General features: G+C 38.3%; 2 protein-coding genes across 3 annotated transcripts in view; one reads left to right on the top strand and one right to left on the bottom strand.

Annotated features, from left to right (window-relative positions):
• The window catches only part of RGL1 (ral guanine nucleotide dissociation stimulator like 1), a 287,005-nt gene that overhangs the window by 254,765 nt on the left and 8,705 nt on the right, over positions 1 to 23,535 (bottom strand). The window lies entirely within an intron of this gene.
• APOBEC4 (apolipoprotein B mRNA editing enzyme catalytic polypeptide like 4) lies at positions 20,120 to 22,674 on the top strand. The gene has a single exon (XM_007989214.3). It carries the CDS (start codon positions 20,150 to 20,152, stop codon positions 21,239 to 21,241), a length of 1,092 nt encoding a protein of 363 aa, XP_007987405.3. The 5' UTR covers positions 20,120 to 20,149; the 3' UTR covers positions 21,242 to 22,674.

A 23,535-nucleotide genomic window follows, 5' to 3' on the forward strand; every position in this document is an offset into this window, starting at 1 on the left:
ATACTTACAGTATCTGAGTTAACTGGTCTGGGGTTCAACCTGGCATCTTGACATTTAAAGGCTCAGTAGATGAATCTAATGTGCAGGAAAATTTAAAAAACACTGCTCTACACCAGGAAGAATAGCTAATGGATGCTGGACTTAACACCTAGGTGATGGGATGATCTGTGCAGCAAACCACCATGGCACATGTTTACCTATGTAACAAACATGCACATCCTGCATACATACCCCAGAATTTAAAATAAAACTTGAAGAAAAAAATGGAAACATTGCTCTAGAAAGACGTGCCATGAATGTAAGCCACACAGGATCCCCACCAAGTATGACTTACTAAATAAAATTTTACCACACCCAAAAAGCAATCCAGGTAAGCAAGAGTAGGTAGAAATAACAAAAAGCAGAGTTAGACTCCCAAGAACTTTAGATAATTTGTTATAGTCTATATTATAAGATCATTTAAATTAATTAAAGACCAAAATCCCTAAAGCATGTAGAAATGATAAGCATGAGCACTGGATTTTTAAAACCCCTTAACTAGATTAAATAGCAGATTAAAGACTTGTAGAAAGAAGTGGAGAACTAGATGACTGATCTGGAGAAATTACCTAGAATGCAGCCCTGAAAACTGAATGATAATTTTTATAGGCACTGCAACAGAGAAATGAAGAATCATGTAGAATAAATGAAAATGTTCCCATCCTGGCTAACACAGTGAAACCCTGTCTCTACTAAAAATACAAAAACTAGCTGGGTGTGGTGGCGGGCACCTGTAGTCCCAGCTACTGGGGAGGCTGAGGCAGGAGAATGGCGTGAACCCGGGAGGCGGAGCTCGCAGTGAGCCGAGATTGCGCCACTGCACTCCAGCCTGGGCGCAGAGTGAGACTCTGTCTCAAAAACACAAAAAAAAAAGAAAGAAAGAAACCGTTCAACATACACCTAATCTATGTTCCAAAAGACGGGAAAAGAGAGAAATATTTTTATCTGTTGAGAACAAAGAAACATTTCTTTGTTGAGAAAATAAGACTCAGAAAATGATGATTATTTTTCTGAATTAATGAAAAATAAGGATCATGAAATTTGGGTTTTAAGCAGGATAAATCCATACATAAACACATCATAGTGACATTAAAATATCAAAGGTAAGGGCTGGGCGCGGTGGCTCATGCTTGTAATCCCAGCACTTTGGGAGTGGCAAGTGGATCACCTGAGGTCAGAAGTTTGAGACCAGCCTGGCCAACATGGCGAAACGCTGTCTCTACTAAAAATACCAAAATTAGCCAGGCATGGTGGTGGGTGCCTGTAATCCCAGCTACTCAGGAGGCTGAGGTAGGGAAATCACTTGAACCTAGGAGGCAGAGGTTGCAGTGAGCTGAGATCACACTACTGCACTTCAGCCTGGGTGACAGAGCAAGGCTCTGTCTCAAAAAAAAACAAAAAACAAAAAACAAAGGTAAGGAAAGTTTCTTAAAAGTCACAAAGAAAAATGATCTATAATGAAACAACTAGACTGACAATGAATTTCTCAACAGCAACCACTTGGAGGATTTTCAGAGCTCACCATATGCCCTACTGAGGCTACAGCCATAATACTTCCTCTCAGTTTCCATATACTCTACTTAATTGGAAAACCAGATTGAACTGAGCTTAGCTCCATTTGGAAGAAATTGGGACAAGAGAAGCTGAAAATGGTGATAATTTAAATATCAAATTTCTTGATAATTATGGTATCTTTGGAGATTTATTGGGCATTAGCTACCCAAATGAAGAAAGTACAGTACTACAGAGTCCCATCCACTCTTCATTCCCTTTCTGTCAAACGGCAAGCTTAGAAGAAACTAGTCTTTCTAAATTAATATAGTAAATGCTTCCTTTCACTGACAATACCAAGTGTTGGCAAGGATGTGGAGCAATTGGAAGCTCATAAATTGCTAGTGGGAATGTACAATGGCAAACCACTTTGGAAAACAGCTTGGCAGTTCTTAGAAAGTCAAAATGTATTTATCATAAAACTTAGCAATTCCACTACTGGGTATACATGCAAGAAGAATGGAACATATGTTCACACAAAGACTTAAACATGAATGTTCAGAGTGGCTTTTTTCATTATATCTGATATGGTTAGGCTTTGGGTCTCCACCCAAATCTCATCTGGAATTGTAATCGTAACTTCCACATGTCAAGGGAGAGACCAGGTGGAGGTAACTGAATCATGGGGGCAGTTTTGCCCATGCTGTTTTCAAGATAGTGGGTGAGTTCTCACAAGATCTGATGGTTTTATAAGGGGCTCTTCCCCCTTCACTCAGCACTTCTCCTTCCTGCCGCCTTGTGAAGAAGGTACCTTGCTTCCCCTTCCTCTTCTGCCACAATCGTAAGTTTCCTGAAGTCTCCCCAGCCATACTGAACTGAGAGTCAATTAAACCTCTTTCCTTTATAAATTACCAGTCTCGGGCAGTTCTGACAGAAGTATGAAAATGGACTAATACAACAACCCAACACTAGAAACAATCCAAATGTCCACCAACAGATGAATAAACAAATTGTAGTATATCCAGACAATGGAATATTATTCAGCATTAAAAAGGAACAAACTGGTTCAGCATGTAAGGAGCTTGGAAGTTGCTACTGCATCCTAACATCAAGTAAAAACTGGATCAGACTGAAAAATCAATAACTCTTCTCAGAACCATCAGAAAAGTAGAGTTATAGGACAAACCACTGCCCCAAATATCAGAGAGACAGGAAGATACTCAGAATCATAATTTATCAGAACATAAACTCCCAAGCAAAAACCTCCATGGGAACAAGTGCTAGGATGGGAAAACCTGAACTGTAATTAATGGATTGTTAGAGGCTCAGTAGAGACAACAGTAAGTTTAAAACTCCAGAGAGACCCAGCCATATAGGGGCTTCCACAATTTCGTAAGTTTTACATCCAGGAGCTCTACCTCACAGCAAATATCAGAGAAAAATTCCCTCATGATTCCAGCAGGGGAACACAAAATAAAACCAATTTTGAAATGTGCCAGAGCATTCTGTTCTTAAGAAAGCCTGGCCTCAGAAGAAACTATTTTACCAGAGCCTATTGGGGTTTGATCAGAGCCTAATCAACCTGGGGAAAGGGAAATAGCCAACCCCAGCTCCTTCTATCTTTCCACATGGAAGAAAAGAAATACCCAATTCTAACCCCTTTTAAGTCATTCCTTCCCATGTAAAGTGTGGGAGCAGGAGGGGGGAGATGGAGAGAGAGAGGGACAGGGAAACAGAGATGAAGTTCACAATTCAGGGGCACAGGCTCACCAAAAGACTGAGACTGACTCGTAAGACCACAGAATGCTTCCTGATATGGTTTGGCTGAGTCCCCACCCAAATTTCATCTTGAATTGTAGCTCCCATAATACCTATGTCGTAGGAGGAACCTGGTGAGAGGTACTTGAATCATAGGGGTGGTTACCCCCATGCTGCTGTTCTCATGACAGTGAGTGAGTTCTCATGAGATCTGATGGTTTTATAAGGGGTTCTTCCCCTTTTTGCTCACCACTTCTCTCTTGCCTGCTGCCATGTAAGATGTGCCTTTATTTCTCCTTCACCTTCTGCCATGATTGTGAGGCCTCCCCAGCCATGTGGAACTATGAGTGCATTAAACTTCTTTTTATTTATAAATTACCCAATCTCAGGAATTTCTTCATAGCATTATGAAAATGGACTAATACACTTCCCCTTCTTCCTACACCTTACCACTACATTACTAAAGACCTATTTACTGTAGTTCTTTTTACCCAGTATATCATGTGTACCTTTTAACAAAAAATTATAAGGCAAACTAAAAGACAAAAAACACAGTTTAAAGATATGAAGAGACTGAACAAGCATATCTGAACAGAATCGCATATGGCAGAAACACTAGACCAGACCAGAAATTTAAAACAACTGTGCTTCATATGCTAAGGACTTCAATGGAAAAAGTAGATAGCATGCAAGAACAGGTATATAATGTAAACAGAGACATGAAAATTCTAAGCATGAAAAATAAATCACAGAGATTACAAAAAAAAATAGTATAACAGAAATAAAGAATGCCTTTGATGAACCCATTAGTAGACTGGACATGCTGAAGAAAGAATCTCCAAGCTTAGCGACGTAACAATCAAAATGTCCATGTAATCCCAGCACTTTGGGAGGCCAAGGTGGGTGGATCACGAGGTCATGAGATTGAGACCATCCTGGCCAACATGGTGAAACCCTGTCTCTACTAAAAATACAAAAAATTAGCCGGGCGTGGTGGCATGCGCCCTAGTCCCAGCTGCTTGGGAGACTGAGGCAGGAGAATCACTTGAACTCGGGAGGCGGAGGTTGCAGTGAACCGAGATTGCACCATTGCACTCCAGCCTGGCGACAGAGTGAGACTCCGTCTCAAAAAAAAAATGTCCAATACCAGAAGCAAAAAGAAAACAGACTGAAAATAAAAACCCAGAACAGAATATCCAAAAGCTGGGGGACAACTACAAAGGGTGTAAATACCAAATTAATGTCAGACACCAATCCACAGATCTAGGAAGCTCAAAGAATACCAAGCAGGATAAATGCAAAACAAAAAGAAAACAAACAAAAACTATGCTTAGGCACAGATATTCAAATTTCAGAAAATTAAACATAAAGAAAAAATCACGGCCAGGTGTGGTGGCTCATGCCTGTAATCCGAACACTTTGGGAGACTGAGGTGGTAGAATCGCTTGAGGCCAGGAGTTCCAGACAAGCCTGAGCTGAGACACTATCTCTTTAAAAATTAAATTAAGTTAAATTAAAAATAATTCATAAAACACCTTATGAACAGAGAAGTAAAGATAAAAATTACACCTGATTTCTCAAAAACAATGCAAGCAAGAAGAGAGTGGAAGAAAATATTTAAAGTGTTGACAGAAAAAATCTCATCAACCTAGAATTCTGCACCCTGTGAAATTAACGTTCAGAAGTGAAAGAGAAATAAAGACTTTCTCAGACAAGCAAAAACTGAGAGAATTTGTTATAAGCCTGACCTTCAAGTAATATTTTTAAAAGTTCTTCAGAGAGAATGAAAATGATATAGCTCAGAAACTTGGATTTACATAAAGAAAGGAAGAGCATTTGAGAATGAATACATGAGAGTAAAATAAAAACTTTTATTTTTGTATTTGTAATTGATCTAACAGATAATGGTTTAAAAGGATATTAGCAACAATGCATTTAATTACACACACACACACACATATATATAAGCATGTAAGTAAATAAATGACAGCAATGATACAAAAGATGAGAAAGAAATATTTTGTTATTATATAGTACTTGTACTACCTGAAGCTGTATAGTGTTATTTGAAAGTGCACTTAGATTAGTTATAAATGAATATTGCAAACTCTAAGACAATCACTGAAAAACGTTTAAAAAGAAGTAGAACCGATAGGCTAAGAAAGGAGAGAAAATACAATCATACAGATTGCTCAATAAAAAAATATAAAAGGTAGAAAAAGTGTGGAAGACAAAAATAGAAACAAAGAACAAGAGCAACAAATAAAAAACAGTACTAAATAAGGTAGATATTAATCCAAACACCAATAATTTCTTTAAACATCAATCATCTAGCTGGGCATGGTGGCTCACGCTCATAATCCCAGCACTTTGGGAGGCCAAGGTGGGCCGATTACTTGAGGTCGGGAGTTCGAGACCAGCCTGACCACCATGGAGAAACCCCATCTCTACTAAAAATACAAAAAATTAGCTGGGCGTTGCGGCACATCCCTGTAATCCCAGCTACTCGGGAGGCTGAGGCTAGAGAATCGCTTGAACCCAGGAGCCAGAGGTTGCGGTGAGCCGAGATCATGCCATTGCACTCTAGCCTGGGCAACAAGAGCAAAACTCCATCTCAAAAAATAAAAAAAAAAATCAATGATCTAAATACATCAATGAAAAGACAGATTATCAGAATGATCTAAACAACCAAAACCTAGCCATATGTTGTTTAAAAGAAACCCACTTTAAATATAAAGGCATATATAGATTGAAAGAGATAAAGAAAGATATACCACGCTAGCACTAATCGAAAGAAAGCTGAAGAGTAACTACATTAATTTCAGAGCAAACTTCAGAGCAAAGATAGTTGTCAAGAATAAAGAGAAGCATTACCAAATGGTTAAGGGATCAATACTCCAGGAAGACATACCAATGCTTAATGTGTGTGTGACTAATAACAGAGTATCAAAATATGTGAAGCAAAAACAGATAGAACTTCAAGGAAAAAGATTAATCCAGTATTAAAATTGAAAACGTTAACACTCTTCAATCAGAATGGGCAGATACAACCTGCAAAAAATCAGTAAGGAAATAGCTGAACTCAATAGCACCATCAATCAACTGGATATAATTGACATTTATAAATTACTTCATTCAACACCAGTAGAATACACATTCTTCTTAAGCTCACATGAAACACTTACCAAATTGGCCATATTCTGGACCCTAAACCATACCTTCACAGATGTAAATGAATAGAAATCATACAATGTCTGCTTTCAGACCACAATGGAGTCACAACTAGAAATCAAAAACAGAAAGATGGCTGGAAAATTCCTGCCAGGCATGGTGGCTCACACCAGTAATCCCAGCACTTTGGAAGGCTGAAATCAAGGGGATGGCCTGCGTTCAGGAGTCCAAGACCAGCCTGGGAAACACAGTGAAACCCCATCTCAATTTTTTAAACAAGAAAAAAGAAAGATAGCTGGAAAATTCCAAAATACTTGGAAATTAAACAGCAAATTTCTAAATAACACATGGGTCAAATAATAAATCGCAAGAGAAATTTAAAACTATTTAAACTCAGTGAAAATACAATGTTTCAAAATTTGGGGGATGCAGCAAAAGCAATAACTAGATGGAAATCTATATAAAATGCATATATTAGAAAAAAAGAAAGACGTAGGACCAGGCTTGGTGGCTCATGCCTGTAATCCCAGCACTTTGGGAGGCCAAGGCGGGCAGATCACCTGAGGTCGGGAGTTCAAGACCAGCCTGACCAACATGGAGAAACCCTGTCTCTACTAAAAATACAAAATTAGCCGGGTGTGGTGGTGTATGCCTGTAATCCCAGCTACTCGGGAGGTTGAGGCAGGAGAATCTCTTGAACCCAGGAGGCAGAAGTTGCAGTGAGCCGAGATTGTGCCATTGCACTCCCTCCAGGGCAAAAGAGCAAAACCCATCTCAAATAAAAAAGAAGAAAAGAAAGACTTTAAGTCAATCATCTAAGCTTTCACTCTAGGAAACTAGAAAAAGTAGAGCAAATTAAATTCAAAGTAAGCAGAAAAAAATGAAATAATAAAAACCAGTGCAGAAATCAATAAAATTAAAAACAGAAAATCAATGGAGAAAATTATTAAACCAAAAGCTAATAGGTTTTCTTTCAAGATAGATAAAATCAATCAGCCTCAAGCCACGTTAACTAAGAAAAAACAGAAGGACACGAATTACTAATATCAGAAATGAAAGAGGGGACATCACCACTATGGATCTCACAGACATTAAAAGGATAATCAAGGAGCATGATGAACAATCTATGCTCACCAATTTGACAACCTAGATGAAATGGATGAACTCCTTGAAAGACACAATCTTCCAAAGCTTACACAAGATAAACAGGCAGTCTTAATAGGCCTATATCTATCAAAGACATTGAATCAACAATTAACAACTTTCCAAAACACGCAGCACCAGGCACAGATAGGTTCACTGAATTCTACCAAAAATTTAAGGAAAACATTTAATTATCTACAATGTCTTCCAGAAGATAGAAGCAAGTGGAATACTTACTAACTCATTTTATGAGACCAAGATTACTGTTATAACAAAACCAGACAAAGACACTACAAGAAAAGAAAACTACAGACCAATATCTCTCATAAACATAGATGTAAACATTCTCAACAAAAGTATTAGCAAATTGAATTCAAGAATATATAAAAAGAATTACACATCACAACCAAGTGGGATTTGTCCCAGCTATGCAAAGCTGATTCAACATTTGAAAATCCATTAATGTAATCCATCACATCAACAGACTAAAGAAGAGAAATTTGTTAGATTTGACAAAATCTAACACCCATTAATGATTTAAAAAAAAAAAAACAAAAAAAAAAACTCCGCAAACTAGGAAGAGAGAGGAACTTTCTCACCTTGATTTTTAAAAAATCTACAACTAACATCATACTTAATGATAAAAAACATAACGCTTCCCACTAAGATCAGGAACAAGGCAAGGATGTCCCCTCCTACTACTGCTTTTCAACGTTATACTGGAAATGCTAGCTAACACAATAAGACTGGGGAAAAAAGAGTATATTGGTCGGAAAGGAGGAAATAAAACTGTCTTTGTTTGCAGATGACATGATCATCTATGTAGAAAATCCAAAAAGAATTGACCAAACAACTCCTGGAACTACAATAAGCAATTACAGCAAGGTTACAGGATACAAAGTTAACATTTTTTTCTTGTCCTTAGCTTTATCACTGTCTCACGTCTGAAATATGATTTTTCCCATTTATCCTAAGACTAGTTCATACATTTGAAATTATTTTCTTTTACTGAAAAAGTAGGATGTGATAGCAGGATTATGGCATTAAAAAAAAAAAGAGTATGCCCTCTGGAGTTAGAGTGCAAGTGCTTTGGGTTCAAATCCCAGCTCTGCCAGTTACTAGCTATATAATCTTGAGCAACCAACTCTGACCCCAAGTTCCTTTATTTGTCAGATAAAAATTATAATACTACTAACCTAATAGGGATATGAGGCACGTAAAATTTTTGCCACAGAGTATGCATTCAGTAAATGTTAGTCTCTGTTCAACAAATTATATTTTCATTTAAATTCTTCATCATTTCCCAGCATCACCCTGATAACAAAGCCAGATCAAGACACCACAAGAAACAAACAAACAAACGAAAAACTATAGGGCAATACATCTGATGAGTATGGATGAAAACATTTTCAATAAAATACAAGCAAATCAAATTCGACAACACATCAAAGAAATTATACAAACTGTGCATGGTGGTTCACACCTGTACTTAACAGCACTTCGGGAGACCTATGAGGGAGGATCACTTGAGGCCAGGAGTTCAAGACAAGCCTTGGCAACATAGTGAGAACCTGTCTCTAGGAAACATAAAAATAAAAAAATTAGCCGTGCATGCTGGTGCATGTCTATAGTCCCAGCTACTGGACAGGCTGAGGCATGAAGATGGCTTGAGTCCAGGGAGTCATGGTTGCGGTGGGCCATGTTTGTGTCCCTGCACTCTGGATAACAGAATGAGAGCCTGCCTCAGGAAATATAAAGATAAAAATAAATACATAAATTTTAAACATAAAAAAATTGTTTAAAGATATCACAACATGACCAAGTGGGACTTATCCTTAGAATGCAAGGTTAATTTAACACATGCATGTCAAACAAGGTGATACGCCAAATTAACAGAAAGATTAAAACCACATACATCTCAGAAAAAGTGTGACAATTTTCAACCTCCTCTCCTAATAAAAATACAACAAAATAGATACTTTAAAAAACTTCTTCAACACAATAAAAGCCATTTATGAAAAGCCCCCAGATAACATCAAAATCAATGGAGAAAAACTGAAAGCTTTTCCTCCAAGATCCCATACAAAGCAAGGGTGCCTTCTATTCATTACAGTACTGGAAGTACTACCAAGAGTAATCAGTTAAGAAAAGAAAAAAAAATGCATTCATACTGGAAAGGAAGAAGTAAAATTATCTCTGTAAATGACATGATCCTATATGAAGAAAACTGTAAAGAACACAAAACAAATTAAGTTGCAGGATACAAAAATCAACACACAAAACACAGTTGCATCTCTTTACACCAATAATAATCTATCTCAAAAGGAAATCAAGAAAAATTTATAAAAGAATTAAATAAAATTATTTTATAAAAAAGAATAAAATACTAGGAATAAATGTAACCAATGAGTTGAAAGATCTATACACTGAAAACTGTAAAACATTGATTAAAAAAAACTGAATAAGACACAAATAAATGGAAAGATGTCTCTCACATTCACGGATTGGAAGAATTAATATTGCTAAAATGTCCATATGACCAAAAGTGCTATACAGATTTAACAGAATCCCCTATCAAAATTCCAAGGACATTTTTCACAGAAATAAAAAAAAAATCCTAAAATTCATATGGAACCACAAAAGACCCAATAAGCAAAGCAATCTTTTTTTTTTGAGACAATTTTGTGAACTTAGTTAAGAGTCTGCCTAAGTTCACTGATTTTGTTTTGTGGGGAAAGAATGTAAAGCAAACATTAGGTAGTTTGGCTAGAGCACAATTATTAGATTTTCTGATTTTCAAAAACTTTAAAAAGAAAGTTTGATGTGCTATTTTCACAATTTTCAGTAGCAAACAAATGTGGGTATAGAAAAACAATAAAATTGATATATTTGAGTACCCTGTAAAAACTCTTGGATGAGTGCCAGGGCTCATGCCTGTAATCCTAACATTTTAAGAGGCTGAGGCAGGCAGACTGCTTGAGCCCAAGAGTTCAACACCAACCTGGGTAACATGGCAAAACCCTGTTCTCTATTAAAAAATTAAATAAAACAAAAACCAATCTTGTTCTCCTTGATTTTATGCTTTTTCTTACTATGCATTAAGTGAACAATAATTGTATCCTCAAAAAATGAAAAATTAACATCTTGAGCTTTTGAAATTGCTTTAAGATCTCTTCCTGTATTCCCATCAACATACTTCTTGAGACTGGCTTTCTCTATTATGGTGCTATTAAAACAAAGCATAAAAATAAGTTAGATATACATTACATCCTGCAAATATTGTTATCGTCAATTCAACATAAAGTAAAAAGCAAAAAGCAAGTTAGTCGGTCACAATTATAACAGTATAAATAAATATGCAAAATATTCATACAATGTATGTATATACAATTGTGTATTAAATATAGAGATTAACTACATCCTTGATAACTTTTTAATTCAATTACAATTGTAGGATATAATGAGAGTAATGGTGATTCTCTATATTAATTACCTATATCCATACTTTCAATAAAAAACATATATAGTTTTGTAATTCTTTTCTTTTTCCAATGTTTGTTCTGTTCATATTTACATAAATACAGACATATAAACCAAAGAAACAGAACAGACCCATGAATGTATAGTCAATTGATCTTCGACAAGCATGTCAAGACTACACAATGGGAAAGGATAGTCTCTTCAACAAATGGTAATGAAGAAAACAGGATATTCACATACAAAAAAATGAAAGTGGACCTTTGTCTTACATCATATACAAAAATCACTCATGATGGACTAAAGACTTAAACATAAGACTTGAAACTAAAACTCTTAGATGAAAACATAGGAGGATAAGTTTCATAACTTTCATCTTAGCAATGATTTCTTGAATATGACACCAAAAATACTGGCAACAAAAGCAAAAATAGAGAAGTGTACTGTTTATATTTATTGAGGTGCAATTTTAAAATTTTATAGCTGTTGATCTGTTTATATCTGTTTAATTACCAAAAAATAGGTTTATGTTCTATATGATTTTGTTCGTCTTTCTATAATATCATTTTTATTAACTTTTACAAAACTATTAGTGTATGATGTGTTAAAAGAAAAACATTGGCCGGGCGCGGTGGCTCACACTTGTAATCCCAGCACTTTGGGAGGCTGAGACAGGCAGATCACGAGGTCAGGAGATCGAGACCATCCTGGCTAACACAGTGAAACCCTGTCTCTACTAAAAATACAAAAAAATTAGCTGGGCATGGTAGCGGGTGCCTGTAGTCCCAGTTACTCGGGAGGCTGAGGCAGGAGAATGGCGTGAACCCGGGAGGCGGAGCTTGCAGTGAGCCGAGATTGTGCCACCGCACTCCAGCCTGGGCGTCTGAGCAAGACTCCGTCTCAAAAAAAAAAAAAAAAAAGAAAAGAAAAACATTAGACAAATTAAATTTAACAGAGTTTAATTGAGCAAGGAACAACTAGCAAATCAGGCAGCTCCCCAAACTAGAATAGGTTCAGAGCATCTCCAGCGCTGCTGCATGATCAGAGAGGATTTGTGGACAAAAACGGAAAGTGGCATAAGGAAAATGGAAGTGAGATACAGAAACAGCTGGATTTGTTACAGCTTGGCATTTACCTGATTTGAACACGGTTTGAACTGTTGGTTGCCTCTGGCCAAAACTTGGTGATTGGTACAAGAGTAGGTTACAGTCTATTTACATTCCAGTTAGGTTACAGTTCTCTGTGTACAAAGAAACCTTTAGGCTGAACTTAAAATATGTAAGGAGGCAGCTTTAGGCTAATCTTAATTTAACAATTCCCCACCTTGAATTGAACAATGAGAACACTTGGACACATGAAGGGGAACATCACACACTGGGGCCTGTCGTGGGGTGGGAGGAGGGGGGAGGGATAGCATTAAGAGATACACCTAATGTAAATGACGAGTTAATGGGTGCAGCACACCAACATGGCACATGTATACATATGTAACAAACCTGCACGTTGTGCACATGTACCCTAGAACCTAAAGTATTAAAAAAAGAAAAATCCCACCTTTTGGTCAACCTCTCAATTTTGACACTGACTAAAACTTTAGGCATTGATGTCACTCTGTTACCACCATAGATGTACTTATTTGGTCTCAGATCCCACTGGGAAAGAGCAGAACAGTTGATTTTTAAGGGGGGAACAAAGATTTCGGGTTACTTTTTTGTAAGAGTTAGAGAGCCATGGGGACCTCCTTGTGCTGGAATCTCCTGTTTTCATGAGAAAATAAAAAAAGAAGAAAAAAAACCTGGTCTGCTTTGGGATCTATCTGCTTCCTTAAAATTTCAGTTTATGTCACATTTAGCACGACTGACTCCATTTTGGTTTGGTCTGGTCGGCTGGGGCCTAGTGTACAAGCTCAGCCCAAAACAATGGCCTCACATCACTATGTTTTGGTTTGGAAACGTCAATTGGTCCTTTCCCACAGATAGCTGGAAGCCTTCTTCAGAGCATCTGAACAGTCTCTGGAAGTAAAGATGGTTCCTTTACCCTACACTTTTCCTCAGCTTAAGTTTTAGGAGTCATTTTTAATTCTAAACATTTACTGCTGTTTCCCCTAGGATAAAGAGGAAAATCAACATGGAGGAATTCTGGGAGAAAGTCTGTGGTGTTAGCAAATTAAGGGTGGCCCTACAGAAAGCTCCCTGCTGTTAAGACTGTGCTGCCACCTTGTGGCCATCCTGTTTATGACCCCGAGCTCGAAGATCCACCCTCTACTTTTTTGTCTCCTTTTGGTCTCAACTCTAGTGCTTTTCTTTTCTCATCTTTCCCATCTAACTCCTTAGTGAGCTCCATGAAATCGACTTAATCCTCTGATCTTTACTTGAAGCTTGCTTTCTAAATTCAGTTCCTTTTATCACGTAGTTTGTTACTGCTACATGAATTTGAGCATTATTGTTCAGTGTCAACCAAACTGCTACTAAAGTGATGAATTATATAATTACTTGGGTACAGTAGGTTCAAATAAAACTTTAACATTTTAGCAATAACTTATAAATATTTTACTTCTTGCCACCCAAAGAGAAAGTTGCCTTACAAGCAGCAACTAGCAACACACAAGCCATCTTGGATATACCCCAGATTGGGCTGCCAGAACATAGATTAATAATTTTTGGAGTGCCAAACTGAGTAAATGTCTCTTAAAAATTTAGATCATTGTAGGAGAGTTTGGTCTTTGTAAATCTTCTTCATTATAATCTCCTAATATCTTTATATAAATAATGTACATCATAACTCATCTGAATGAAGATGAAACATGGCAGATTAACAAAGGAAGACAGAAGAGAGAAGAAAGGAGTCTGTTGGGGAAGCTAGACATTTCTTCCAAGCATTTCCTTTCTGATACATGTCAATTTCGTTGTGAACAGGAACCATGGTAAAGGCCGTTTGTTTCCTCATGATGAAATTCAGTCTTACGAGTCATTCTGTGCAACCTAAATGGAATGTTGCTAACATAACCTTCCTTGAAGTCTTTCTACATCTAACAGACAACTACCTTTAAAGAGTAATGGCTAATTGGGGTTGCCTATCCCTAAAATCACCCTAAAATGCAATAGGTAAATGTGCTAGTGGACAAAGGCTCATTTTTCCTGTTTCTTTAGGTTTAACCTTACACAGGTGTATCATTTGCTGAGCATCTAATCCACCATGGAAGCTGCACAGTGCACCTGGGATGCTGGTGCAGATCTGGGGACTATATTTTTTGTCTTTTCCTCCCCTCACGGGAATCTGTCAGACAGCTAATACTTTCTTACAGAACTGAGCAGGCCCTGAGAACTTGATTCTTCGGCTAGCAGGAGAAAAACCCTAACACGTTCTCTTCAACAGTCAGCTATTATCCTTTTACCCAACTTCTGATAATATTTTTAAAGTAATGTTTGCAATAGATTATCATTTATTAGGATGAAATAAAAGATGAGCTATGAGGATCGACTTTCAGTTTCATATTTACAAGTTCATTCAGTTAGAAGATGCAAGCAATGAGAACAAAGGGATGACCCATGGCAAACGGTGGGGAAGGGACAGGACGCAGCAGTGACCCTGTGCCAGAGCAAGCACCAAGGAAGATGGAACTGAAAATAACCAGCTGAGGAGTTCATGAATACACCTGTGGCCCTTAGGAGACAAAAACATCTCGTCTAGTAGGAGCACTCTGGATGAGAAAGGATGTGTGCTGTGGTGCAGACTGGAAGTCCGACTGTGGAAACAGGCGTGGCGAAGCTTCGAGAAGACAGAAGGTGCCCTCTGGGTGCTCAGTATCCCTGAGTTATTTTTAGAGTATGTCTGCTTACAGCCAGTAGTTACTACTGGAATGTACACGATAGTGATCCCCACTCGCTCCTTCAGATGGCCTGGGGAAGAGGAATGAGGGAATAATCCAGAGTGATTCACAAACAGTGAATCGTGACTATCAATGTGCCTTGTGTCTAGGAGATGATGTGGGGGTCAAGGGAGACTAAGGAAAAGAATGGAGAAGGACAAGTGGCTCTTCCGTTAGCCACAGAGAAAGGGCTACAACTGATCCAGGAACAAATCTTGTCTTAAACTGGAGGGAACCACATATATACCAATAGCAAGAGTCTCCCAGGCAATTTCTAAGAGGAGGGAAACTGCTAACACATAGCCTAGGTTTAGACAGAATCAAAAACACCCCCTTCAGGAACTATGGGCCCCTTAGAGGAAGTCAACTCTCTGCTCCCTCTCACAGAGGGCAAGCCTCCCAAGGAGAAGCCCTGGCACCTGCGCAGGCAACAGAACCGCCAGGCCTAGCACCCCCTCTAGACCAGGAGAAAGGTGCTGAGGAGCAGGCCCTCAGAACTTGATTTTTCAACCAGCAGGAGAAAAACCCCAACACATTCTCTTCAACAGTCTGCTATTATCCTTTTACCCAGACTGGAATATGCAGTCCTGTATATTTTCATCTTTGGAACAGGTGGCTTGATATGCAAATAAAGTAATAAGTGTCAGAGCTGTATCCTAGCAGTAGCTACTTTGCAAACGTTACCATGGCACCCATTCAACAGTGTTCTTAGAGGTAGCCACACCTCAGCAAGGTCTTTCTAACTTGGAACAGCAAAGTTCAAATGAACGAATAGACACAAACTGTGAAAGAGTCCTGAACCCATTACAAGGTGATTCTTTATAGCACAATTGCCCTCTGAAGCTACTTGAAACAGGGCATGGGACTTAAAGGAGAAAAAGAAGGAAATGGACCATCTCTTCTAACACCTGGAATGTGATCCAAGCCTGGAGACAAATTGAGGGTAATTATAACTGCTAACATTTGTTTTTAGCTGCTAACAGATTGTGCACAGATTGTGAAGGGCAAACTCCATTCTCCAATTACTCCAGTGCAAACTGTGCTTTAACAGTACTCACTAAATCCTAGTTGAGTGAAATGAGAGCAGATTGTCCTTATGGTGTGGTTCATTTATGTTAAACTATGGAAAACTGGGACTGTCCCCCCACAGTCCCAGTCCAGGGGCCACTCACAGCCAGATGCAGAGAGCCCTACAGCACACTGGGCTCTACACATCTCTGTTCTTACTGCCAGCAAACCTGCTCTACAGGGTATAACATGTATTTCCCAAGCACAGACAAAGCAAAAGGAAAAGGGCTAGACATCAGCTGCTGGGGAAACAAGTCTTAAGTAACCTGGCTTGTGAGCCAGTCAAGGTTGCTGAGGTAGGTCCTAAGCCAAAACAGGGTACATTTCCACCTGGTTAGGGGAGAATAAAATAACCGATACCGAAAGTTAACAAGATAATCTGTGATCGGTAACAAATTGATACAATAAACCATGAATTCTATGAGAGTTCAAAGAGGGCAACAGTTCTTTCCTGCTTCCTCTTCAAATGAGGGTGATCAAAGAAGAAGCCCAGAAAGATGATGAAAAAGTGGAAACTTCACCAACAGGAAACTACAGTTTGTTGACACTGAAAAGCCATCAGCAAGAATGAGACTACAGAGCTCCCTCCACTATGTGTCAAAGCCACAGTTCTCTCCCTCTCCTTAAAGACAGTAATGATGTATCATTTCTGGCTAAAACAGTCACAGAAGACAGGGGTGCAAAGGAAGGAGCGCTTAGAAAAGCAATAGGGAGTTTCCATTTTGCTACCTTTATCTAAAACACACAAAGGGAAATTTTGTTTCCCAAAAGGGTAATTATGGGACCATTATATATAGTTAACTCCACATATGCATCACCTTAAGAAATAGTAATAAAGACAGAAAAGTGCCTCTTGGTTCTGTTTCCATAACATTTAGCCAAATCAATCTGTAAATTGTCTGTGGGTGAGTTGAAATTGTAATTTGAGCAGTAACCTGGATGTCTGACGTACCACCCAGGGGTCGACCACATCAAGGGCACAATATTAAAAAGCATGAGAGTTTGGGCTTGGTTGTGGCAAGTTCTGATGGAGAGATCCATCCAGCCTGATGAAGGCTAAGCGAGGAGGAGGTCCAGGGAGGAAACAATGCTCGGGAGCAAGCAAGAAATGGCATCAGGTTCCAAGAGATGGTCCACTGCCAAGGGTTAAATCCAGCTCTCTGGAAGGAAAGCTATGACAAGGTCTAAGAAGCCTCAGGGCAGGAATTCAGTTACATCAAGAAAGCATAGTACTAAGGAAAAAACAAAGCTCATGTCCAATCCTATGGATTAAGATGACACAGCAGAGGCTAGGAGAAATCTAGAATCTGGTGGGTATGTGGTGCCAGAGTTACTGCAGGATATTAGCCACTAAGATAACGGTGACATGAGTAAAGCCACACTCCACCTATAGCTGGATTGAGGCTTTTAACATATTTTCTGCCCAGGACAGGATTAGCATAGGAACTCTGCAGGTGTCAGGCTAGAGATCAAGCTGTATCAAATACAGCAATGACTGAGCTGATCTGGGCTGAGGAAGACAGAATGTGAACAGAGCACTTCCATATGAGAGGCCATAATTTATTTATTAGCACAAGGATTTATGATGATAAGTGAGATTTTGAAAAGTGAAAAATATATTCTGTTGCAATGGTCAGTTTACTTCATTTAAATTTTCTGCCTTATCAGTTTTGTTATCCGACAAAGTTAAATGTAAAACATGAAACCATAAATACTAGAAGAAAATATGGGGAATACTTAATTATGCTTTGATGAGGAAGGCATTTCTAAATACATTAAGAAAAAACCATAGGAGTAGAGACTGGATCACATAAAAATGTAAATTTTGGTGCAATTAAAATAACATTGGCATAATTAACAGGCTGTATAAACCAGGTAAAATATTTGCAACAAATGTGGCAGATTTAATATTCTTGATGCATAAAAATGTCTTGGAAACCAATAAGGAAAACCTCACCCAAAAAACAGGTAAAAAATCAAATATATTTCACAGAATAATAAATACCACAGACCAATAAGCATGTCAAAAAGTGCTCAACTTCACTAGAAACAGTAAGGGCACACATTATAGCAACAAAAAACACCAATGCTCACTTCTCAAATTAATGCGATAAGATTGGTACACCTTCCTAGGCAGTGATTTGACAATGTTTGACCGAATACTATGATTTCTAGTAATCTATACTAAAAAAAAAAAAAAATCTGATTCTTTATAATAAATATCATATATGTAATAATTTATTTACAGAAATATTCATCAGTGTTATAATAATTAAAAGAGGCAAGAAACTGAATGTTACAGTTACATAATAAAAAACTCATTAGCCATGAATATTGTGGTTTTTGTTTTTTGTTTTGAGACAGAGTCTTACTCTGTCGCTGAGGCTGGAGTGCAGTGGCACAATCTTGGCTCACTGCAAGCTCTGCCTCCCAGGTTCAGGCCATTCTCCTTCCTCAGCCTCCCAAGTAGCTGGGACGATAGGTGCCCACCACCATGCCCGGCTAATTTTTTGTATTTTTAGTAGAGACGGGGTTTCACCTTGTTAGCCAGGATGGTCTCAATCTCCTGACCTTGTGATCTGCCCACCTCAGACTCCCAAAGTGCTGGGATTACAGGCATGAGCCACCATGCCCAGCTGAATATTGTGTTTTTTAAAGAATTTTTAATAACATGGGAAAATGCTCATGGCACAATATTAAGTGAAAAAGCAGGGTATAAGACATGACTTTATTTATATTATACATAACTTACACATATAGCAAAAAGACTGGAAGGAACAGACCTGTGAATAAGCATGTCAAAAAAGTGATGGAAGGCTGGGCATGGTGGCTCATACCTGTAATCCCAGCACTTTGGGAGGCCAAAGTAGGAGGATCACTTGAGCCCAGGAGTTTGAGACCAGTGTGGGCAACATAGCGAGATCACATCCCTCCTAAAAACTAAAAAAATTACCTGGGCATGGTGGTGCATACCTGTGGTCTCAGCTACTCGGGAGACTGAGACAGGAGGATCACTTGGGCCCAGAAGGTTGGGGCTGCAGTGAGCCATGATCATCCCACTGCACTGCAATCTGAGCAAGAGAGCAAGACTGTCTCAAAAACAAACAAAATAGGTAGCTCCTAGGGCATTATAGGAACAATGATAACTGAACGAATATTTTTTAAAGGAAAAAAATCATTACTTAATGATCTCAGCTTTTTTAGTTTAACATCCCAGAAACTACTGATTTGAAATATTCCAAAGAACTATATTTGCTCTCTGTAACAGTAATTTTTCAAAAATCTTCTAACAAGACCAACTCACTGGAAAGAAAACTCTACATGTCAATGAATGAGTGTCCACAACCCAAAGAATACTCAAGTGGCACTTCCAGGAAGTCTCTAACATTAAGCAAAAGAGATCCCATGATCCTAGTCTCGGGGGGGGGGGGGGGGGGGAACCTCCAAATTATTGCCAGTGATTTTAAGAAAGATGATGTTAAATGCTAGCACACTCAATAGTTCTGCACAATACATGAGTTCTGCACAATACTTAACATATTCTGAGAAGATCATGAATAAAATGCAAAACCCTTTTTTGTACTTTTATAATTAGGAATAATCTAGATAACCCTAGGATTTGTACTTTTACTACTAAGAGCTAATATTTACTGAGTCCTTACTATGTGACAAGCACAGAGTGAAGCATTTTTGCCCAAGACCATCTTCTGAGGTAAATACTATTAATATCTTCATTTTACAGACAAGTAATCTGTGGCTCCCAAATGTTAAATAACTTGCCAAAGACCACTAAGCTGATAATTGGCCAAGCCCAAATTTAAAACCAGACAGTCTGTTTCTAGAACTTGCATTGTTAACTCATTTGCTTTACTGACTTGGAATCTATGAAACAGGTAAAGTTGAAGAATGCCTTTCTCTTCTGTTTCTTCTCCATGCTCTAGGAGTCTCAATAAAAAATAATGAATCCTGAGCTTTTAAATCTATGCATATATCACTATCTTTATTATGCTACTTCCTTTAAAGAAAGTATGGTTTAATAACTTAATGCACTGTCTTCAGTTTTTCCTGCACTGGTTTCATATGTAATTTCTCTTCCTTGTTTAGGTTTGTGGCTAGAAGACAGTAAATCTAGCAATGGAGCCCACATATGAGGAATACCTAGCAAATCATGGAACAATAGTAAAGCCTTATTACTGGCTAAGCTTCTCTCTAGATTGCTCTAATTGTCCTTACCATATTCGAACAGGTGAAGAAGCGAGAGTTTCCCTCACAGAATTTTGTCAGATTTTTGGATTCCCTTATGGGACAACATATCCTCAAACAAAACACCTCACATTTTATGAATTAAAAACTTCTTCTGGTAACCTGGTGCAAAAGGGCCATGCTAGCAGTTGCACTGGGAATTATATCCATCCAGAATCAATGCTCTTTGAAATGAATGGTTACCTTGACTCAGCCATATACAATAATGACAACATCAGGCATATCATTCTGTATTGCAACAACTCCCCTTGTAATGAAGCTAACCACTGCTGCATCAGCAAAGTGTACAATTTCCTGATTACATATCCAGGCATCACTCTTAGTATTTATTTTTCTCAGCTCTATCACACCGAGACGGACTTTCCTGCCTCCGCATGGAACCGCGAAGCTCTCCGGAGCCTGGCCAGCTTATGGCCGCGGGTTGTTTTGAGTCCAATAAGCAGCGGGATTTGGCATTCTGTCCTCCACAGCTTTGTTAGTGGTGTCCCAGGATCACATGTTTTTCAGCCCATTTTAACAGGGAGAGCACTGACTGACAGGCACAATGCATATGAAATCAATGCCATAACAGGTGTAAAACCTTTCTTCACTGATGTTCTTCTCCAGACAGAAAGGAATCCGAACACAAAAGCTCAGGTGGCTTTAGAGAGCTACCCCTTAAACAATGCCTTTCCCGGACAGTCTTTTCAAATGACCAGTGGAATATCTCCAGACCTCAGGGCTCCTGTTGTTTTTGTGCTATTGCCTCTCAGGGACTTACCACCAATGCATATGGGCCAAGACCCAAATAAACCCAGGAATATCATAAGGCACTTAAATATGCCTCAAATGTCATTCCAGGAAACCGAGGACCTTGAAAGGCTTCCCACTAGAAGGTCAGTGGAGACAGTGGAAATCACAGAACGGTTTGCAAGTAGCAAACAGGCAGATGAAAAGACGAAGAAGAAGAAAGGGAAAAAATAAAATCTACCTTCCCACAGCATGAAACCAATTCCCAGCGGACTTATTAGATAGACAACAAAAATCTGGAAACTTTCTCTCTTAGGGCTGAGCCAAGAAGGAGATAAACTGACGCACTAAAAGCAAACCTTGAATTATTTACCATATGAACTGTTATAAAGTCACACTCTTTTAAACATAATCCAAAATGTTTCCATAAGCAACTTGATCTCTCTTCTTTGAAAGTGGCAGTATCAAAATGGAACCATTAGCAGCTTGCTAATATTTTGGTGCAGAAAAGGAATCTCATTATTCTATTCTACTCACATCACCTTTTCACAACAAAAGCCCATGGACAAAATAGCTACCTACATTGATTTCAGTAAAAAAATTTACTGTAAAACTGAAAAACAGCCTGAAGCTACTGACATTAAATGCTGTTTGCAAGAGCAAACCAGTGATTTTCTACTAATTGTTAATCATGGACAGAAGATTTTAGGTAGTTCATTTTTTTCTAAAGTGATTCAAAATAGTTTTGTGTGGGAAAAAGCACTTCTGCTGATTACGTATAGCTATAAAGATTAAAACCTAGCCACCTGCTCAGTTTGATCTTCCCCAGCTCAGACCTCTCCCTTCTGAGCAGATGATAGAGGCAAGATGATACATGAGAACCTCCAATGGCTCCTGTCATCACATACCATATAAAATCCAAGTTCCTCTTACTGGCTTTCAAGGATCTTCCTTTAATTTTCTGTTGCCTTGTATCATCAGCAAGATCATAAGTATCCACAGGTCAAGCGCTGTCTCTCCCTTCTCTTTAACTTTTCCCTTAGGATCTAGCACGTTATCCAGCAAAACATGGGTAGCAAAGCTGAAATGACATCTCAATAACTTCACCAATGACTATGAGTCAACATCCCTTCTCCACCCTGGCTGAAAGCCTACTTAACCATCCTGCAACAGATGTTTTTCTTTTTGTTAGCATCCATTCCCCCTTCTAATGCAGCTCCCAGTGCATAATGTGTGTTTTACTTCCCTCCTTTCTGACTCCATCCTCGTCATGAGTGAATATTTGTACCTTCTCTTAAAATCTTCAAAACACACTTCGAAGAAGTGCTCCTTCACTAATCCTCTAAGCACTTAAATGAAAGCACTTTGCTTATGCTTATTTCACATTTGCTGCCACTTGCCTCTTTGAAATATGTAAAGATACATTAGAAGAAAAATGTACATTTACTTGTAACTTGCTATTTTTTTCTATATATATATGTATATAAAGCTCCTGTTATCCTAAGCTAATAAAAGAGTTTGCCATGACATTAAAACATGTAATACTCCATGAAGGAGGAGGAGAAAGAAAAACGTATTTTAGGAATAATAATTAGTATTGTGGTTAAAATAAACATGAATAAAAAGTTTAAAACAAAGTTCTATTGTTAGCATACAAATTTTAATGGAATTACTGGAATAGAGTTTTATTGTGGTTATATAGTGAGTATTATTTAAAGAAGTACTGTTGAGTTTTATTTTTATTTCATGAAATCCTATATCCACAATTTGAGATACTGAGTTAAAAAGATCCCAAATGACAAATCCAGCATCACTGATCATTATTAAAATAGATCCAATTTGTTGCCAGAAAATGGCAGACTACAACATGAACCAGGCTACAGAGAATCCAGTTAGAAACACGGTCTGAAATAGATGATGAACTTATATTTCTAATGTGAACCTGGATATCAATGGTATACAACAAAAGGAGAAGTTGCCAGAACTATAGGAAAGAAAAGTGCCTTTGGCAGTTAAACTTTGGTAATGATTTGATAAGACTAGGGCTAGGAAGAAGATTACTGACAGGTCATAAGCTCAGGCCAATACAGCCAACCTTAGACAAAAGACTGTTAGAAGAGCATAAAGATATACTGCCCAAGGCAAGTAATCTGTTTCCTCATCTGCAAAACAAGAAAGGTGGGCTAGTTCATCTTTAAGGTTCCTTTCAGCTCCATCTGCTATAAGAAGGCATATAGCAAAGCAACAGTTCCACAAAGTGAGATCCTGCAGTGCAGTGATTAGCTTTCCTTGCTCACTACACAGTGATTCTTGGTCATGTCAGGCTGGCCCAGCGATTGAGAGAGAGGAGTTGGGTTGCTCCACCCCTCTTCAGCAAACTGGCAATGTTGATATGGAAGAATATCTCTGCCACCACACATATAGAAATAATAGAAATAAAGAAAATAGAAGTAAATTAAGGCAGCTAGTAATATGATGATCTGGAAAAGGCATTGGGATGTATCCCAAGAAAACAATGAAACTGAAGA

The sequence above is a fragment of the Chlorocebus sabaeus genome, chromosome 25 (genome assembly GCF_047675955.1).
Source record: "Chlorocebus sabaeus isolate Y175 chromosome 25, mChlSab1.0.hap1, whole genome shotgun sequence".
NCBI classification, from domain to species: Eukaryota; Metazoa; Chordata; class Mammalia; order Primates; family Cercopithecidae; genus Chlorocebus; species Chlorocebus sabaeus.